This window comes from Leopardus geoffroyi, chromosome B4 (assembly GCF_018350155.1).
Source record: "Leopardus geoffroyi isolate Oge1 chromosome B4, O.geoffroyi_Oge1_pat1.0, whole genome shotgun sequence".
NCBI classification, from domain to species: Eukaryota; Metazoa; Chordata; class Mammalia; order Carnivora; family Felidae; genus Leopardus; species Leopardus geoffroyi.
In genome coordinates, this window is record NC_059341.1 from 81,873,906 (window position 1) to 81,895,609 (window position 21,704).

The following is a 21,704-nucleotide window of genomic DNA, read 5'->3' on the forward strand; positions in this document are numbered from 1 at the left end:
AAACTACAACACTGATTTGTTTATAAGTGGTCCTATAATGCATATCATATTCAAAGAATTACATATACATATATATTTATGCATTTCTGAATCTATTTTGATTCATTATATTAACGTGAGAGCTAATATTGTCATTATTATTCAATATATCCCTCCTTTAAGAATTTACACTGTACAGCACATGTATCCTTCTTGAATCAAAAGTAAAAGGGTAAGAGTAATTTCCTAACAGGACTGAGAATAGAATATACCTGAATGCAATTCCTATAGCAACACAGAAATTACTTGACGTCAGGAAAAGGGATAGGTCAGAATTGAAAAAATTATTGTGCATATCTTGCCATGGTGAGGTCTGTTAGCTTCTACATCAGCCTGAGGATTCTTTCCTGAGTCAGCTGCGTGACATTAGACATATATTGTTATAGGTTCAGTGATACATCCGGTGATCTTTCTGGGTGTTCTGATCAAAGATATCCTGGTATGAGCATGCGTGTGTGTGTGTATGTGTGTGTGTGTGTGAGAGAGAGAGAGAGAGAGAGACAGAGACAGAGACTGAGACACTATGTAAATGTTTGTATATATGTGCATGCGTGTCCGATGGTGGTTGTGGGGTGCAGCACATGGTGAATATAGAGGAACATTGTTCTCCCATGGCAGTCAGCTCTATTGTTAGGGTCTTTTTTTTTTTTCTCAGTTTGATAAAGGATTACTAATATCATTGGATGAGGATTTAAAAAGTTAGGATCCTCTCTCATTTCAGGTTTATTCCAGAGTGTTACTTAAGGGTATCTGCATTTTATTCATAGGGAGGGTTAGTAAACTGTGCCTCTTTCACCCTAAACATGTTTCTGCTTCATCTCAGGAGACACAAGACACAGTGAGTCCTGTATTTTCCCTAGTGATCTGCATTTTTTAAAATGTGGTTGAAGCGATGACATTTGTTAAAATATAAGAGAGGATTCTTAGAGAAAGACACGGGTAGAGAGATGAATAGATACAGCATTTGATGATTAGATAACTATTTTGCATTTAATTGGGGAATGGGTTAGATGGGTGATGGGTATTAAGGAGGGCACTTGTGATGATCAGTTACTGACTTCTACTCCTGAAACCAATATTACACTGTATGTTGGCTAGTTAAAATGTACATTAAAAAATAGCACTAAATAGAAAAAAAAATAATTGGGGCTTCTGTTGCCTTTTTGATCATTTTACAATCTTTTCCCTTAGTTTTCTGCGGAGAGAAAGGTAAAGACGGAAATAACAAAGTAGTAAGTGTTTCTCAAGCTCTGTCTATGAAAATGAAAACAGATATGCTTGGAGAGCTGGAGACACATCATGGCACAGAGGGAAGACAGAGGGGCAGAGAAAGTTAGTGTCTTCCTCTCTCAGATGTAACATGAATAGTGTTGAGAGCAGGAGGAAAAGACAAATCTGATGTGGATTTAACAAACATGAAATTTACATAATTCAATCATTCAAGTGACTCTATGGTGGAGATTCTCTTATACACCCCATTTTTCAGGAAGAAATAACAATGCGGAGATACTATGTAACTTACCCGAAGCTACAGGGGCAAAAACAGAATTTGAAAGCTCTGTCTGACACCTGAGCTTATTTTCTTAACTCTTACCAATGAACTATTCTTACCCCTATATTTCCTTCCTCATTATGAGGTAGCATTTCCCCAGCACAGATGCTCAAACATTAGCATCATTACTCACTTCTAGGTCATTCTCATGTGATCAACCAGCAATCAGTATTCAGCCTACTTTACCTTCCATTCTAAAGGTCATTTCTTTCTTCACTGTCCCTAATAAGACTCCCTCCATTAAAGCCACCATAACCTCTTGGACGACCACACACTTTCTGGGATTACCGTCTTTCTCCCAAAGAGTACTTATCTTCCTCAAAGCTACCAGTATGATTTTCGTATAATGACAATTTCAATACAATACTGTCTTTCTAAAAATTCCCAGTGCTTACCCCCGTCTACAGAATAAAGGTCAGCTTCCTTGGCCTGACATATATGTCAGTAAATCTGTATGATTTCCATGAATTTCCCTTTAAGTTTCATGCTTCACTCTTTGTCTTGTGTGTTACAAATCACTTATAAACCACATGAAGTTCACCATAGAGTTATTTTCTTCATTTGCACAGAAAGCTATTTATTTCATTTGGCTTAGTGCTATTTGTTTTAAAATGTGCTTGGGAAGTATTCTGTGACCACAGAACCACTCACCTTTAGAGACTACACTTTCTTTGTATTTTCCATAAATGTCTTTTTCACTGGACTAACATATGGCAGTTTAGTTCTCTATAGCTATTTCCCCCGGATTTCATGGTGAAGTAGGACTGAAATTATTTATACATAGGGAATTTCATAGGACAAGAAGGCATCAAAATTCAATAATTATCAATGTGATGAATTAACTCTCACTAGACCATATATAACAAAAAATGAATTGTCTTTATTTTTGGTTCAGTTTCATTACAGTTATCTTGTGAAAGGGAGGGTTTGCAAGAATAATTGATCTAAGTCAGAGAAACCATTAACTAAGTGTTTCACTCACTCAGTTCTTACACAATTGAGTGACTCACATGTCACCCTTAGGGTGACCTTATATCATATTTTGTTATCTACCAATTATACACATTATATAATATTTGTTACTGACTCAAGATAGAATATAAACCCTAACATCATCCTTAGAGAGCCAGCAGCAAATTTGGAATATATTTTCCTTAAAATCAAATTACATGGCAATCATTGTCTTTACTCAAATGAAGGTGAAGTATGGAGAAAGCTCTTCCACCCCAAAATCAACAGCTAGGCAAAATATAGACCAAATGTATTCTTCAGCTATAGGTACAAGGGATTCAAATAAATAAACTTTCTAAAATTGAGAATTTCAAAATCATTGGGTGCATTCTTTGCATCGATGCCTCCCAGATTGCCATAATGCCCCTTCCTTTCAGTTATGTCACTGTTAAGATAGAATTAAGTAAAAGTATTTTTTTCCCCAGAATCTTTCTCAGACCTTCTTTGACATCTTTGTTTCTCAGAGAGTAAATCAAAGGATTCAGCATGGAGTGACTAGGGTGTAACACAACGAGGCCACTTTACTCAGCTCAGGAAATCTGTCAGGAGTGAGATACATAAAAAACACAGCACCGTACAGCACACTCACGACTCCCAGGTGTGAGCTGCAAGTGGAGAACGCTTTCTTACGTCCCTCAGAGGAGCGTATCTTGAGAACTGTGGACACAATATACAAGTAAGAAATAATAATAACTATGATGGTAGGCAAGATGATGATGCTCGATAAGAAAAAGGAAATCATCCTATAGATGAAGAAGTCAGAACAAGATATCCTCTCAAGTGGGCGAGTGTCACAGTAAAAGTGGTCAATGGACCGAGAGCCACAAAAGGACAGAGTAAATACCATGCTTGTCTGAAGAACCGAGCTGATGCATCCACAGATATAAGAACCAGCCACCAACTGAATGCAAAGACGTGTTGACATCTGGGCAGAGTAGAGGAGTGGGTTGCAGATGGCAATGAAGCGGTCATAGGCCATAGCTGCCAGGAGAAATCCCTCCGCCACGATGAAGAGGGCAAAGAGAAAGAGCTGGGTCACACAGCCTGCAAAGGAGATGGACTTGCTCTCAGACCAGAAGTTGATCATGGCCTTGGGTGCAATAACAGATGAATAGAAGAGATCAATGAAGGACAGGTTGCCTAGGAAGAGATACATCGGTGTGTTCAGCCGGGGATCAGTCATAATAATGGTCATCATCCCAACATTCCCTAGGAGGATCATGGCATACACAAGCAGAAAGATCAGGAAGAGGAGAATGCGGAGCTCAGAGCGGACCCTGAAGCCTACAAGGATGAAGTCAGTCACTTCCGAGTGATTGTCTGTTCCCCTGTCACCCATGGCAGAAACCTGCTGAAAGGGACAAGGAAAAATGAACAAATGAAACCTGTGCTTTGTTTCTAGTGACACAAATACTTTCTTAAGTGTGGAAAAAATTAGTTGTATCTTAATTAAATATTGTATATGAAACCATGTTAATGTCATGAAGAATCAGGAATTGGATTAGATAATACAAGATCCATGAGACTGTTTTTCTGTTAAGCAGTGAAAGAAGTTAAGGGGTTATTGTATTTTAGGTCATAATTTTGCTGAGTATTCACCAAGAAAGTAACATAATATGTGGTCTAAAATCATCACTTTTTGATTTTCTATTCCTAATATATTCATTGTTAAATAATTAACTTTACCTAAAGTAAAAATGTAACCTAGAATGCAGGGAATACATATAATCTGTATGATAGTGCTATAGCCATCATGATTCACTGTCCGTGTCTGAATCATTAAAAGAGAGTACAAAATATATTTAGAAATATTTTTACCTTCTTTTATGTACAATCTTTGGTTTCCATTATTACTGTGCCATCTCTGAAAATGGAATAAAAATCATAAGTTATTGGTATGTTAAAATTAATAACATCAAAATAATCACTAAACCTAGATATCATTTTCTAATGCTCTTTCCAAATCTATGTTCATTTTCTCAGGTCAAGGATATTCCTCCCAAATGGATGCATTTTTATTGCCTTGTTATATATATTTTACTTCCATTAGTAGGTGTGTGAATCACACAAATTTACTTAGCCAATTTCTTTGAAGCAGAGAAGAAGCTGATAAACATTCTAGTCCTCACATGACAGTGAATAACTTCTATCAAAGCTGTGTCAATTCAAGGGCTGTCACTCTTTAGTCAGGGCAAGCCAATTAAGGAATGTATATTAAAGGAGAGTTCCTTTCTTATATTCTATTATGCCTTATATATCTTAAAATGAGGACAATGGGATGACCATGGATATTTGAGGACCATAACAACCTTCGGTCTCCAGAGTCCATGATCACTTGGTAGAATATCAACAGTACTTACTTTACTTCTGATACCTTTCTGCAGGATTTTTCCACATTGAGGTTTTGCTCATCCTCTGCGATGGATTCCATTGGGAGAGGAGCAATCATAAAGTCAATTATGGAGACAGAAGTGCAGGCTCAAGGGCTGTTGTCCATGAGGACTGCAGTAACCTCAGACATAAGCAAATTATCTAATAATAGTCCATATACGGAGAGCTTTTCTTCTCTGGTTGTGTGTATCCTTTGGGAAACTTCTCTGGACTTTATTTTCTTCATTGACAAGGAAAGACGTTCTGGTAATTATCATAGCATAGATATTGGTAAGCATAAGGAAACAGATTTAAATGTTTGTGATATATAAGTTTAAAACGAATGAATATATTAAATCATTATAAATTACATTTGCTATGCTTTAAAAAAAGATAGAAGTTAACTCCAAATTATGATTTACCTGTATTTCCTGATGTCGAGGTGTTTCATGCCATGACAAATGCCCTCTAAGTCACAAAGTCAGATAATGTTTTGCTAATCTAAGCTTTCTTAGGTGTAAGTACTAAATATTTTGAAAATATAGTGGAAGAAATGATAATTTAAAAAATATTCTAAAATTCTTAGCATGAAATTGTATAAGAGATCATGATCTGTATTTAAAAATCCTCAATAATTATGTGTGGCTAAAAGACTACAGTAAAACCAAAGACATAATACTCTATTTAATGAAACAGCATATTATAATTATGCAAATGCCATTTTCCCCTGAAGATTTCCATAATTTAATTATAATTCTACTTTTAGAAAATCCTTTTTATTTAAAATATATTTCTAGATTTATCTGGATTTTTTTTAGTGTGTACATAGCAAAACATATGGGCCCGGCACGTTCCTTTATTATAATGCAGCATTAGTAAAAGTTTGGTAAGTATAGGAAGAGTAAATAGTTTAAGTATCTTAAACTGGAAATTATTAATGAAGGTGAATTGAGGCCTGTGAAGTTTGGAAAGGCTGGAGGAATTTCTGGGTGACACTCTAATAATGACCCTTAGAGCAATATAATAAGATTCACAAAGATAGGCTACCATCGGATATACAATTTAAAAACACAGAACCTTAACTCTGGTCCAGAGATCAGACACATGGAAGCAAAAAGATGTCACTGCTTCCTCATCCATGGGAATAGCCTCTCTAGGAAGTTGGGGACTCAACAATGCTGCAGAAAATAGCCCAGATGTACCCACAACCTTCCTAAGGTGACATTTCCATGGTAGAAAATGTTGAAATTTTCTACCAAATTCTGAGTTTGTGTGGATCTCATTGGTAGAACAAAACCTGTGCCAGGAACCATAGTATTAGGAGACATTTGAACTTTCCAACACCTCCAAGGGGAAAGCACATGTGGTAGAGCTTTGCTATCCAATTGATCAAGTGTACCAGAATCCAATTCCTTAAACTGCCCACGATGGCATTAGCAATGAAAATATGCTAGTGCTCAAAATACATAAGAACACTTACTGTCATTCACTAGTCTGATGGGACATAAAGAAACCCTCCACAGATTCAACGACTGAAATCATTCAGTGTGTGTTCTTTGATGATGGTCAGCTTAATATAGAAATCAGTTAACTATTAGATAATTAGTTGAGAAGGGTCTAATGGCATGGACATTAAAGATACTCCCTAAAACTCAATAGATCGAAGAGAACTCAAATTAAATTTTGACTAACTTTGAAGTAAATGGTGCATTATGTTATGTCTAAACTTTTGCAATTCAGTGAAAGAAGTACTTAGAGGGATATATACAAAGCAATATAGGTCAAGACTATAAACAAGAAAAACAGGAACAACTGGATTAATCTTCTATTTTAATATAGTGAAAGAGAACACAGCAAGTCAAACAAAAAAAATGAGAGTAAATTTTACAGATAAAAAATCATGAAATAGAAACATGTGGATAATATAGGATATTCACATGGCTTAACATTTTTTTTTCTACTGGCTATTTTAGTATGTCTTATTAAGTTTTTAATTTTAATTCCAGTATAGTTAACATACATGTCATATTAGTCTCAGGCGTACAATATAGTGACTCTTCAATCGTGTACCTTATTCAGTGCTTAAAATGATAAGTATACTCTCTAATCCCCTTCCTTTATTTCCAGGATCTCTCCAGTCACCTCCCCTCCTCCCCTCTGGTAACCATCAGTTTGTTCTCTGGAATTAAGAGTTTGCTTCTTGGTTTCTCTCTCTCTGTGTCTCTTTCCTTTTTCCTTTGCTATTTATTTTTGTTTCCTTAATTTCACATATAAGTGAAATCATATGGTATTTGTCTTTCTCTGACTGAGTCATCTTGCTATGTCCATTATCCTCTCTAGCTCCGTTGATGTCATTGCAACTGGCAAGAGCTCATTCTTTTTTATGGCTGCATACTATTCCATTGTATATTTAGACCACATCTTGTTAATCCATTCATCTATCGATGGACACTTGGGCCACTCCATAGTTTGGCTGTTGTAAATAATGCTGCAATATACATAGGGTGTGTGTATCCCATTGAATTAATGTTTTTGTATTTTTGAGTAAATACCCAGTAGTGTGACTGCCAGATCAGAGTGTAGTTCTATTTTTAACTCTTTGAGGGAACTCCATACTCTTTTCCATAGAGGCCGCACCAGTTTGCGTTCCCACCAACAGCGCATGAAGGTCCCTTCATGGAGAACTGCATCCTCACCCACATTTAGCCATTCTGACAGGTGTGAGGTGATCACATGGCTTAACATTGATTCTCAGAAAGACTAGTAAGATGTATAAAACCCTAACCAAGATAACAGTGGAAAAACAGCAACATTAAGTCACAAGTATCAGGAAAGAAAACGGCATAGCACTACAGACAGATACTCCTGATATTAAAAAATATATACAGTTGGCCGTTGAATAACATGGACTTGAACTGCATGGGTCCACTTCCATCCCCTTTTTTTTTCAACAAATACAGTACAGTGCTGTAGATGTACTGTCCCTTCCTTATGATTTTCTTAATAACATTTTCTTTTCTCTAGCTTACTTAATTGTAAGAAAACAGCATATAATACATATAACACACAAAATGTATGTTAATCAACTGTGTAGGTTATTAGTAAGTCTCTGGTTGTCAGTAAGCTATTAGCAGTTTCATTTTTAGGGAGTCATGAGTTATATGCAGATTTTCGGCTACATAGGAGTTCTATGTTCCTGACTCCTGGTCAAGGGTTCACCTGCATAATAAACAATATTTTCACAAAAATTAAGGATTTGTTAAAATAAAAAAAATTGAAGAGATCAGGGTGATGTATGAAGGAGAAATATACATTTTAAAATATCTACTAAAAAAATTAAATTTTTATTAACAATTTTCCCATGAAAAATGATTCTCTTATAATTGGCTCCACTAGTGTTTCCTACTAAACATTTAAGAAAGAAACAAAACCATTGTTACAAACCCAAGAACGATCATAAAGGCAATATTTCTTAGCTGTATTTATGAGTCTCTCATAGTTATAACTTAGAAATTAAAATACAAATTATAGGTGTGTCTATCTCATAAATTTCACTCCAAAACCTTAAACAAAAATAAACAAATAAAATGTATCAATATATAAAGAATAGTAAACTCTCACTGAAATGTCTATTGACACTACAAATATAAATGTCTTTTAGTATTTAAAAAAATAATGAATACAATTACACAGCTAGTCATTTTTTGTGAATTTTTATACGGTAAAATTATTAAACACCTGCTATGGAACATATTAATTAACTGAATATTGCATTGGTTAAATGAAAAAGAAATATATCAAGGGACAAAATAACCTGTCCAAAAATAAACATATATATTGATATATATGTGTAAATAAGCCTGTCTACCTATGTTCAAATAACTTTTGATTGTGTGTTTTTTACGTTTGTTTATTTATTTTGAGAGAGGGAAAGAGAGAATGTCAGCAGAGGAGGAGCAGAGAGAGAGGTAGAGAGAATCCCAAGCAGGCTCTGCGTTATCTGTGCAGAGCCCGATGTGGGGCTCGAACTCACAAACTCATGACCTGAGCCCAGGTCAGGAGTTGGACACTTAAGTGAGTCACCCAGATGCCCCTGTTGAATCCACTTTTGAAATAGGTGCCAAGGGAATTCAATGACAACACGTTTTCCACAGTTGGTCCTAGAAAAATGGGCTTCTCTAAGCAAAAGTCTGAAGCCTACATGTTTCACAAAGTACAAAAGACAACTCAAAACAACTTCTTCCTAAATATGAAACCTGAAGTTTTATAATTTCCATCAACTGGTGAATCTGTATATCTGTGCAGTGACCTACTACTCCAGCAAACAAGGAATAAAACAATGATATATACAAGTACATGGATGAATCTTAAAAGTATTACTCAAGGTGAAAAAAGGGACACTCAAAAGCTACCAATTATATGATTCTTGTTCTGTGACAATACAAAATAAACAAAACCATAGGACAATGTGGGTTTTTCAAGGGCTGTGGGTGAGGAGTAGGGATTGACTACAAAAGTACATAAGGAAATGTTTTGGAGTCATGAAGATATTATTTATTTTGACTTGTCAAATTCATAAAAGCACGCAGCTGAAATTTACTGTTTGCAATTTAAAACCCTAAACCTGACCAAAAAACCCCCAGGAAACAAAACAAAACCATAGTGTAATTTGGGTGGTGTGAAAAGTCAGTATAGTTGATGTGTCTTTTGAGATCTATATTTTTGGGGACAGAAAAACTGGGAGTTTCTGTTTTAGTCTGGTGTTTGCTGTGTTAGCCTCGGAAGTGGATGGATGTATATCGTTTTTAGTTATTTTCATTAATTAATTAATTAATTAATTATTTTAAATTAATTTATTTTTTTAATTTATATTTTATTTTTTAAAATTTATATCCAAATTAGTTAGCATATAGTGCCACAATGATTTCAGGAGTAGATTCCTTAATGCCCCTTACCCATTTAGCCCATCCCCCCTCCCACGACACCTCCAGTAACCCTCAGTTTGTTCTCCATATTTATGAGTCTCTTCTGTTTTGTCCCCCTCCCTGTTTTTATATTATCTTTGTTTCCCTTCCCTTATGTTCATCTGTTTTGTCTCTTTGAGTCCTCATATAAGTGAAGCCGGATGATTTTGGTCTTTCTCTGACTTATTTCACTTAGCATAATACCCTCCAGTTCCATCCATGTAGTTGCAAATGGCAAGATTTCATTCTTTTTGATTGCCGAGTAATACTCCATTATATATATGTGATATATATATATATCTCACATATATATATCATATATATCACATGTATATATCACATGTATATATCGCATATATATATACATCTTATATGTGTATACATATATATATATATGATATATGATATATATATATATATATATATATATATATATATATATATGATATATGATATATGATATATATATCACATCTTCTTTACCCATTCATCCATCGGTGTACATTTGGGCTCTTTCCATACTTTGGCTATTGTTGATAGTGCTGCTATAAACATTGGGGTGCATGTGTCCCTTTGAGACAGCACACCTGTATCCCGTGGATAAATGCCTAGTAGTGCAATGGTGGGTCATAGGGTAGTTCTAATTTTAGTTTTTCGAGGAACCTCCATACTGTTTTCCAGAGTGGCTGCACCAGCTTGCATTCCCATAGTTTTTAGTTATTTTAAATTGACATCACTGACTTCATATGCTCTTCTATATGTAGGACACATTTAACAATGAAAACAACACAAATAATGTAAGAATTTTATCATAAAATGTCAATATTTCCATTTTATCCAGATTATCTAATCTCAGATCTATTATATTTTTGATAAAAATGTCAAATGGTAAATTAATCTTTGCAGTGCGTTACATGGTTTATTTTCAAATTATTTTTAGATATAACGAATTAAAAATTGTAAAGTTACTGTTTTTCACCTATGAGTATGAGTGCTTCTTTTGGCTGTAGAAAGCTAACTTTGAGATCAAGCTCTCCACTTCTGAACCAGACACCTGTTGGAATTTAATTCCTGTCCCCTCGAAGCCTTTGCAATACTGTATTATTACAGGACATAATAGTACCATTGGGTTGGTGGTTAAGGGGTGGCGAACATAGGAAAGGCAAGCCTGATTTTACTTACCTGAAACACAGCAATGATGATAAGATGCCTGTGAGGATGAAATGTGATAATACATATGCAGTGATCAAACAGGTATAAATGCTCTCTGCTTTGTTAACATTCAATGTATGGAATTTATTGTGACTGATACCAAAGGAGAGTTTGGATTAGTGTCTCATGCTTCAGCCTAAGGTTTTCTTGGTTATTGCTATCAAACTAAAAATGAAACTTCTGAAGTGCTATTTCATGAGTAATACTGTCCCTTATATAGTTACGAAGTTGACTACATAATATTGTTCCAAGGCTTATGATGTGCCCAGATCATGTAATTTGTAGGTGACTTTAGCCTCCAGGATGGACACTGATTTTTATGAGTGTATGCAAGACTTTTTCAGTACAGAATACGTTAATTCCTTGGTCAGTATTTTAAAGAAACCAGGAAGCAGCAACATAAGGAATGAAACAGTCCTGGGTAAAGGCCTCTGTCCCTGATAGCTCCTTCTCTCTACTTCCCATTTTCTCCTATTAGTTCTGAGATCAATGCTGTTTTCAAGCATGTCCTCCATATTAATTTAAAGTATTATTTTTTAGGGCGGCTCAAAAGTGACTGTAATGACAGTCTCAAATGTACAGAGAGACTTCATGGGACTCAGTCTTTAGAAGAATAATAAATTCAACCCCAAATATGGCAAAGAACTAGTATTAAAGAGATATTTTACGTATTTAAATTCATTCCACAACATTCCTCACTTGATATCATAATTTTTTTTAACTTTATCTTTTTCTTTTTTTTTTTTGAATATTTGAAAGTGATTTATTGAATTAAAAAAGGAAACAATAACAAATAAATGTACCATAATGCTTCAGAAAGCCAGAATACACATCAAAGGGAGCATCTTGTAAAACTGAAGAGAACATTTTTTAATCATTTAAAACATTCCAAAACGTACTAATGTATCTCTGTCACGATACACTAGAAGTTGATACTATGATTTTCCTCTAGAGATGGAAAAGGCTGGCTATAGAAAATGCCTGGGAAACAGGCCTTGTATCATCTACTGTACTGATAAATTTGGAATTATGAATCCATGTAAGTGGATTACTAACAAAAAAATAAAAATGAAAACATATACATTTCTCCCTGTCTCAGTAGGTGAAGTAGAATTAGCATGATTCTGAAATTGCTGTTTCATTATTATTATTTTTTTTTTTATAATATATGAAATTTATTGTCCAAATTGGTTTCCATAAAACACCCAGTGCTCATCCCAAAAGGTGCCCTCCTCAATACCCATCACCCACCCTCTCCTCCCTCCCACCCCCCATCAACCCTCAGTTTGTTCTCAGTTTTTAACAGTCTCTTATGCTTTGGCTCTCTCCCACTCTAACCTCTTTTTTTTTTTTTTTTTTTTCTTTTTTCCTTCCCCTCCCCCATGGGTTCCAGTTACGTTTCTCAGGATCCACATAAGAGTGAAACCATATGGTATCTGTCTTTCTCTGTATGGCTTATTTCACTTAGCATCACACTCTCCAGTTCCATCCACGTTGCTACAAAAGGCCATATTTCATTTTTTCTCATTGCCACGTAGTATTCCATTGTGTATATAAACCACAATTTCTTTATCCATTCATCAATTGATGGACATTTAGGCTCTTTCCATAATTTGGTTATTGTTGAGAGTGCTGCTATGAACATTGGGGTACAAGTGCCCCTATGCATCAGTACTCCTGTATCCCTTGGATAAATTCCCAGCAGTGCTATTGCTGGGTCATAGGGTAGGTCTATTTTTAATTTTCTGAGGAACCTCCACACTGTTTTCCAGAGCGGCTGCACCAATTTGCATTCCCACCAACAGTGCAAGAGGGTTCCCGTTTCTCCACATCCTCGCCAGCATCTATAGTCTCCTGATTTGTTCATTTTGGCCACTCTGACTGGCATGAGGTGATACCTGAGTGTGGTTTTGATTTGTATTTCCCTGATAAGGAGCGACGCTGAACATCTTTTCATGTGCCTGTTGGCCATCCGGATGTCTTCTTTAGAGAAGTGTCTATTCATGCTTTCTGCCCATTTCTTCACTGGGTTATTTGTTTTTCGGGTGTGGAGTTTGGTGAGCTCTTTATAGATTTTGGATACTAGCCCTTTGTCCGATATGTCATTTGCAAATATCTTTTCCCATTCCGTTGGTTGCCTTTTAGTTTTGTTGGTTGTTTCCTTTGCTGTGCAGAAGCTTTTTATCTTCATAAGGTCCCAGTAATTCACGTTTGCTTTTAATTCCCTTGCCTTTGGGGATGTGTCGAGTAAGAGATTGCTACGGCTGAGGTCAGAGAGGTCTTTTCCTGCTTTCTCCTCTAAGGTTTTGATGGTTTCCTGTCTCACATTCAGGTCCTTTATACATTTTGAGTTTATTTTTGTGAATGGTGTGAGAAAGTGGTCTAGTTTCAACCTTCTGCATGTTGCTGTCCAGTTCTCCCAGCACCATTTGTTAAAGAGGCTGTCTTTTTTCCATTGGATGTTCTTTCCTGCTTTGTCAAAGATGAGTTGACCATACGTTTGTGGGTCTAGTTCTGGGGTTTCTATTCTATTCCATTGGTCTATGTGTCTGTTTTTGTGCCAACTTTATCTTTTTCTAAATTTTTAAAAATATTTATTTATTTTTGAGACAGAGAGAGACAGGGCATGAATGGGGGGAGGGTCAGAGAGAGAGGGAGACACAGAATCTGAAACAGGTTCCAGGCTCTGAGCTGTCAGCACAGAGCCCGACGCGGGGCTCAAACCCACGGACTGCGAGATCATGACCTGAGCAGGAGTCAGACGCTCAACCGACTGAGCCACCCAGGCGCCCCGATATCATAATGTTTTTGAAATCCTTGCACGTAGTATTTCTTCTTACTGTTTCATCCTAAAATGGAGCATGACAGCAGTTGGCCTCCTTTCATTGTTTCTCTGCACCACCTGTCTACTCTCCTTGCATTTCCTGTCTTCACTGCAAAGCTCACAGCAAGTTGTGTCTCTTAAGCCCGATTCCTGGATGTCATTGCTTTCTCTATTTTCTTCCTTTAGGCTTGCATTTTTTGCTTCACTCTTACCTCAAGACAATGTCAAGTTTCTTGAAAATGCATCATTAGATGTCTTTTTACATCCCCAGTACTAATATCTTAGATATGGATCTTACCTTTTTTGTTTGTTTTAACCACGGCAGACCCTGACTTCCTTCAATCTATTTTATGCATTGCAATCAGAGTTATTTTCTTGTCTGCTAACATTCTTCAATGACTACTCGTTACTATGGTACAAAAATCCAAGTTGATACTTGGAAACACTTTTAGGGATTAATTTTGAAATTCAGAATGACAATTTTTAATGTTAGACTTCAGTGTGGGGTAAGGATGGCATTTTTGTGACCACTATGATCATGCTAATGAATGACTCACAGTATATACAGATGAGTCATCATGTCCTTATTTAGAAGCTAAGCATCTGTTGTATTAAAATCTGTAATTCATCTAAAAAATCTGAAAAGTATATACATGTGCTGTCTCTGTTCTTCCTCACTTGACAGACAGCTGCATCTCCTTGTGTAGAGCCTCCCAGGTCCCAGAGACACGATGGTGAAGGTTTGAGTAAACAGATTTAGCCACATTGGGTGCCTGGTCAGCATGACTGTTTTTAACTCTGGCAGAGTGGATTTTGTCATCATCAGTGACACCTTCGATGACCTTAACAGCGTGGTCTACTTGTCTCAGTATGATTCCATCCATAACAGATTCAATGGCACAGTCAGCACTGAGAACAAGACACTTGTCATCAATGGGAAGCCCATCTCCATCCTTCAGGAGCAAGATCCTGCCAACATCAAATGGGGCCATACTGGTGCTGAAGTCACTTCACTACCATTGAGAAAACTGGGCTAATCTGAATGGAGCCAAGAGCATCATAACCTCTGCCCCTTCTCCTGATGCCCCCATGTTTGTGAAGGGTGTGAACCCTGAGAAGTATAGCAACTCTCTCCAGATTACCAGAAATACCTTCTGCACCACTATTTGGCCTCTGGTTAAGGTCATTCATGACACCTCTGGCATCACGGAGAGACTCATGCCCACAGTCCATGCCATCACTGCCACCCAGAAACCGTGGATGGCTTTTCTGGAAAGCTGTTGTGTGGTGACTGAGGAGCCGTCCAAAACATCATCCCTGCCTCTAATGGTGTGGGCAAGATCATCCCTGAGCTGAATGGGAAGTTTGCTGGCATGGCCTTTCATGTCCCCACCCTCAATATGTCAGTTATGAATCTAACCTGCTGCCTGGAGAAAGTTGCCAGAATGATATCAAAAAGTGATGAAGTAAGCATCAGAAGCACTTTCAAGGAAATCCTGGGCTACACTGAGACTTAACAGTGACTTAAACAGTGACACCCACTCTTCCACCTTTGATGCTGGGTCTGGCATTGCCTTCAATAACCAATTTGACAAGTTCATTTCCTGTTACCACAATGAATTTGGCTATAGCAACAAGGTAGTAGACCTCATAGTCCATATGGCCTCCCAGGAGAAAGAGCCCCTGGACTACTATTCTCACTGACCATATAAGAAAAAGAGAGAGTCTCAGCTGCTGGAGAGTCCTTGCCCCAAATCATTCCTCAACACACTGAGAATCTTCTGACCTCTACACGGTTTCTATCCCAGACCCCCTGAAGAAGGGGAGGGGCTCAGGTTCCCCTATTCTGTCATGTACCATCACTAAAGTATACTGTATCCAGCCAGAAAAATACCTGTGCTGTACAGATGCTGTTATCAAATTTTTATATAAAGATTTAATTTGTTTTAAAGTGTTTCTGATCATGTACACACACACACACACACACACACACACAGACGTGTGTGTCAATGAATATACTTAAATACAAATATTTTATGTAAAAAAGGATATATGTTTGTGTGTATAACTAGTTGTGTCTATGTCTAGGAAACTTTGGATAATTTGTGGAATGCCAGTTGAAACCATAAAAGACATATACACTCTTGTGGATCTATATATTCTGGAAAACGAAAACTAAAGCAAGGAAAGTAGCAGTGAGAATCACACCTTAGGAAACTGGAGAGAAAGAGATGGTACTAAATATGGTTCATTTTTGCTCTTGCCAGCACCAATAGCCTTCCCCCACCCCTCATTCACTCATTCACTCATTCATTCATTCATTCATTCATTCGTTTGCTAAAAACATAGTCCAGTAGATTTGTGGACTCTAGTAGCAAAGTTAATGATATAAAGTTTTACCTCATTCCAATTGTACATTACTCTCAACACAGAGTGCTCACCCCTTATTAAAAATGTAGCAAATCAATAGAGCACTCAACTATGAAATCAGTGAATTAGTTAAGATAATATCTAAATGTCTTTTTATCATCTCCTTAGTAAAAACAAAAGCAAGAAAATTTAAGTGATTGAACATGCTATAAAATCTAGTCACATTTCTAGCTAATACATAGTTTCTAGTATTCTTTTCACGTGGAATTCTGGAGAATAATATACCTGGTTACATAAGGGGAAAAAGCAGACCATGCTTTGTCCAATATTCTCTGATATTTCAAATGGCAGTTAATTTTACTTGGGTATCCAACCAAAATCCTTATTCGCAGCAAAACTAGACATTCTTTTTGTACTCTTAGGTAGGCATTTCCTCCCCAGACTTTTTATCCGTCTCTTCCCTTCTCCTCATTTAACTTTGTTTATCAGAATTAACTCTCAAAATATTAACTTACCAGTGAAAATAAATGACTATTTATGTTTTCTATAACCACAAATATACATATATATACATATATATATACATACACACACACACACACACACACACATATCCAGTGGAATACTGTTCTGTCATAAAAAAGGATAAAATCTTGCTATTTGCAACAATGTGGATGGAGCTAGGGAGTATTATGGTAAGTGTCGGTCAAAGAAAGACCAATATCAAATGATGTCACTCATATATGAAATTTAATAGCAAACCAAATGAACAAAGGGAAAATCTGAGAGAGAAAGAGATGCAAACCAAGATACAGACTTTTAACCATAAGAAAACAAAACTGATGATTACCAGAGGGGAGGTGGGTGAGGGATGGATAAAATAGGTGATGGGGATTAAGGAGGGCACCTGTGATGTGCACCAGGTGACTTATGGAAGTGTTCAATCACTATATCGCATACCTGAAACTAATATTACACTGCATGTTAACTAACTGGAATTTCAATAAAAACTTAAAGAAAGGAAAAGCATTTTGAAATATTTCAGTGTGAGCATAAAATATGGGCATAGATACTTTTTGAAAGCTTCTAAAAACATGACCTCAGGTATATGTATACCTGATCCATTTCTCACCAAAATTACATTTGCAACAAAAAGTTCATAATTTAATAATACTTCTAAATATTATTTCAATTTAAAGCATTTAATATTTGTTTTGGAAAGATTTGTAGGGATTTTCTTGTCTTACTGACAATGTGAATGTTAGAATCAACTTCTTTGGAGAGGTTTTTGTCAATCAAGAGGATGAACTTTCCTTTACCCTCTTATATCCCCCTTTCTCTCTGCTGTCTTCCTACTTAGCTTCTATTATACTTACCACACATATAATATATATTTGTTTAGTTAACATTTGCGTGTTGTTTTTCCACATTCCTGTGTTTCACTTTTGCATTTCTGCTTACTTGGTATAGTCTTATAAGGGCAAACTTGTATAGCTTCATCTCTTTACAAATTTATCCAATAAATAATTTATAATCAAATAAAATCAGTTAATTTTCACTTCATGATAGTATTGTGTTAAGTCTGTTTGAAAAAACAATGTAACTCATTCCATGAAAGTGCAGTGGTAAGAAATCGACGAGTGCTCACAGAGAGTCTCATCTATAAGCAATTAGGAAGGAAAAGTCTCTACTTAGAGACTATGTATGGTAGAAGCCTTTACATTAATCTATATATCAGACCAAGCCGGAAATCAAGAAACCAAAGTCAAATCCACTTACCCAGTATGTAGTTAGACTCATAACAATGGTCCCAACACAAACACCCTTGTTAGTGAAACATTGGAGCTGAGGGGCTCACTGAGTATAGGAACCAGGCTTGGACACATTTTTTACAGTTACTTATGAGAGTCTTTTTTTTGGACATGGATGTGGGAGGGAGAGCCTGCTGCGAAAGAGGCAATGGACAGATAAACACAGTATGTAGATTTGCAAATAAAGGACAGCTAAGGTGTAAATGGGTCATATGTCATCATTTCCAAGACAGTCTCTGAAGTCTACCGCTCACAGTGTTTGAGATGCTAAGTTTTCTGTTTTCTCCATGTTGGTAGCAAAGACCATTTTTGTATCAATTGAAAGAATCGGATATAAAAATGAATTTTTAACTTTGCTTTTATAGACCATGGTTTTCCTTTTTAAATATTACTGGCAGAAATAGGGAAAACTTCAGTGAAAGATATTCTTTTCTTGGTAACAAGAAGAAGAAAATTTAGGGATGCTGACTGAGACGCATTTTTACTTATTTCACATAATATAAATTTTATATTTGTATGTGGTTTTAGTACACCTCCTGTAGTATAGCCATTTGCATTTTTGTACAAATTTATAACCTACTTGCTTTGATAGGAGAGATAATAAAGATTATTGACACCTAAAATTTAGCTACACAGGTGAAGACTGGCCATTTTCCCTAGAACATAAAATACATAGGACCCAGCTTTCAGGCTAATAAGAAAAAGAGATATTGACAATATATAAAAATGTCTAACTGAAAGAATGAAATGGGGTGTTTAAAGAATTTATGGGGGTAAATCCAGAGAGTTTTTCATTCAGTTTTGCTTTCAGGGGTATGTATATATTTTTTGCATAATCCCATTCATTTATATAAAGAAAAGACCATTCTCTGGACCATGTTCTTGAAGGCTTGCTTTACCTGCTGATTCCTTAGTGAATATATGAAAGGATTCAGGAGAGGAGCAACTGAGGTAATGATTACAGCTACCCCTTTGTTTAAAGTCACCCTTTCCCTTGCAGAAGGCTTAATGTACATGAAGATGCAGCTTCCATAAGAGAGGGAGACCACTATCATGTGTGAGGAACAAGTGGAAAAGGCTTTTTTCCTTTGACTCTTGGAAGGAATTTTCAGAATTGTCCGGATGATGTACATATAGGAGAGCATAACTAGTGTTAAGGTGACCATAAGTGTTACCACTGCTAAAATAAATGCCATGAGTTCTAGAAAGCGAGTGTTTGTACAGGAAAGCTGTAGAATCGGAGAAGAGTCGCAGATAAAATGATCAATTACATTGGAGGCGCAGAACTCCAACTTCTGCAGCAGAATTACTGGTGGAAAGATGATCAGGAATCCTGCAAGCCATGAGCTAAAGACAAGGAGTATGCAGACTCTGTGATTCATGATGGTCATGTAATGGAGAGGCTTGCAGATGGCCACGTAGCGGTCATAGGACATGGCAGCCAGAAGGTGAAATTCTGTCACCCCCAACAGGATGAAGAAAAACAACTGAGCCACACAATCATTGTAGGAAATAGTTCTGTTTCCCGTCACTATAGTGACAAGGAATCTGGGGATGCAGACAGATGTGAATGATAATTCTAGGAATGAGAAGTTTCGAAGGAAGAAATACATTGGAGTCTTTAAGTGGGGATCTGAAAGTGTGAGAATGATAATGATCAGGTTCCCAGTCACACTAAGCATGTAGGTAGCAAGAAGAAATACGAAAAGTACAACCTGCCATTGTGGGTCATTTGTCAATCCGAGAAGAATAAATTCTGTTACTGCTGTGTAATTTCTCATTATTTTCCTTCTTTATGATGGTATTTCTTGTTTTAGCTGAAAAATAGATGAAAAATATAAATTATTACATCATAAAAGAAACTCAAACACATACACACACACATGTTAAAAAAAATCATTGCTGTCTTTCACTTTTAGAGGAAAATGACTTTGTACTAAAACGAAACAAAATACTTTTAACATTTCTTTATTTTGTGATATATTGATTCATTGTTTCTATATTGCTTTCATTTTATTTTCACATATCTCAATATAAATCTGTCTTCTGAATGTTTCAATATATTCCTGAAAACAAGAAAAAAAGGGAAATTAAAACCTCTGAGATTAAAACCTCCTCATATAAGATTATGAGTTTACTCCCAGCATACCACAGTACTCTTTGAAGGTATTTTTTGTTGTTGCGTTCCTCTTCACATCTTTACATTTTTTTCTCTTTTGAATAAACATTTCTTTCTTTTTTCCCATTCAAACTTTTACAATCCACAGAGACCACTCCCTTGCCCATCTGGTAGAATAATGTGTCTCTGATAACAGTATACAGAATCCAGAAATATTTAATAGATGCGAGGGTAGCCCCAATCTAATTCCAATGGCTATGCCAAAAGGCATTCTAATTTTAATTACTAATTGGTTATAATGGTCTTGTCTAAGATTAATATGTTTTTCTTATATATTTTTTTCATTTATTGCCTACCTATAAGGAATCTCTGACATATAAAGCAGGATTTTTCTTTAAGACCTAATTTTATTTTTGTAAGCTGTAAGTGTTCTTACTTTTTTTAAAAATAACTTAACACTGCTCCACACATTGCTTATTCTTTTCTTGAGGGGTGATAAAAGGGAATAGTCAAACATCAAGCTAAGTTTTGGGAGGCAAAGATTATTACTATTTTTTCTTCTATTTTGTTTCTAATACAACTCTGGGTATTGCTCAGGATTTGTTTGTTTTTCCTGTTTAAAGTTATTATTTTCCATAAAAGCTTTAAATGTGCTGTCATCTAAGATCATTTTTAAAAATACTTACTTTCCAAAAACATAAGAGACTCTTAAATGTGGAGAACAAACAGAAGGTTACTGGAGGGGTTCTGGGAGGGGGGATGGGCTAAATGGGTAAGGGGCATTAAGGGATCTACTCCTGAAATCATTGTTGCACTATATGCCAACTAACTTGGATGTAAATTAAAAAAATAAATTAAATAAAAATTTAAAGGAAAAAAAGCAAAAAAAAAAAAAAAAAATACTTACTGTCCAGACAGCCTGTCTACACCTGTACCATCTTATCTGTTTTCTATGTCCTTCAGAAGTTTCAGAGCTGTCAAAATGAATGACATTTTCTGAGGATTAGCCAATTAACTTAATATGTTAATGAACTTACTAAAATCTTTTACCTACATAATTGCTGGGAGAAAATAATTCCTACCTTCCATTGTCTGTCCTCTTCTTTGTGGTCATAAGATTTGCATTTTTTTGGCTTCTGCCTTTACTTGACAGATGCTAACTTTTACTATGTATAAATTCACATTGTATAAAACTAAAACATAAGGTATATCTGCTCAGTGTTAAGATATGTCAATTAAATTGTTTTGAATCTTGCAGAAAAATAACACATTCTGTGTCCTGAAATTGACTATATTAAAATGATTATTGGGGCACCTGCCGAGTTCAGTCGGTACAGCATGTGACTCTTAATCTTGGGGTTGTAAGTTCGAGCCTCACGTTGGATGTAGAAATTACTTAAAAAGTAAAATCTTTAAAAAATTTTTAAATTAA

At 35.9% G+C, this 21,704-nt stretch overlaps 2 protein-coding genes and 1 pseudogene across 2 annotated transcripts; 1 reads left to right on the plus strand and 2 right to left on the minus strand.

Annotated features, from left to right (window-relative positions):
• Window positions 1-3,083: 3,083 nt before the first annotated feature.
• On the minus strand, window positions 3,084-3,941 carry LOC123591604 (olfactory receptor 9K2-like). Its single transcript, XM_045466094.1, has one exon. It carries the CDS (start codon window positions 3,939-3,941, stop codon window positions 3,084-3,086), a length of 858 nt encoding a protein of 285 aa, XP_045322050.1.
• A 10,762-nt stretch (window positions 3,942-14,703) lies between these two features.
• LOC123591836 lies at window positions 14,704-15,676 on the plus strand (annotated as a pseudogene).
• A 3,319-nt stretch (window positions 15,677-18,995) lies between these two features.
• LOC123590777 (olfactory receptor 6C75-like) lies at window positions 18,996-19,934 on the minus strand. The gene has a single exon (XM_045464254.1). The coding sequence runs from the start codon at window positions 19,932-19,934 to the stop codon at window positions 18,996-18,998; it is 939 nt and encodes a 312-aa protein (XP_045320210.1).
• Window positions 19,935-21,704: the final 1,770 nt, after the last annotated feature.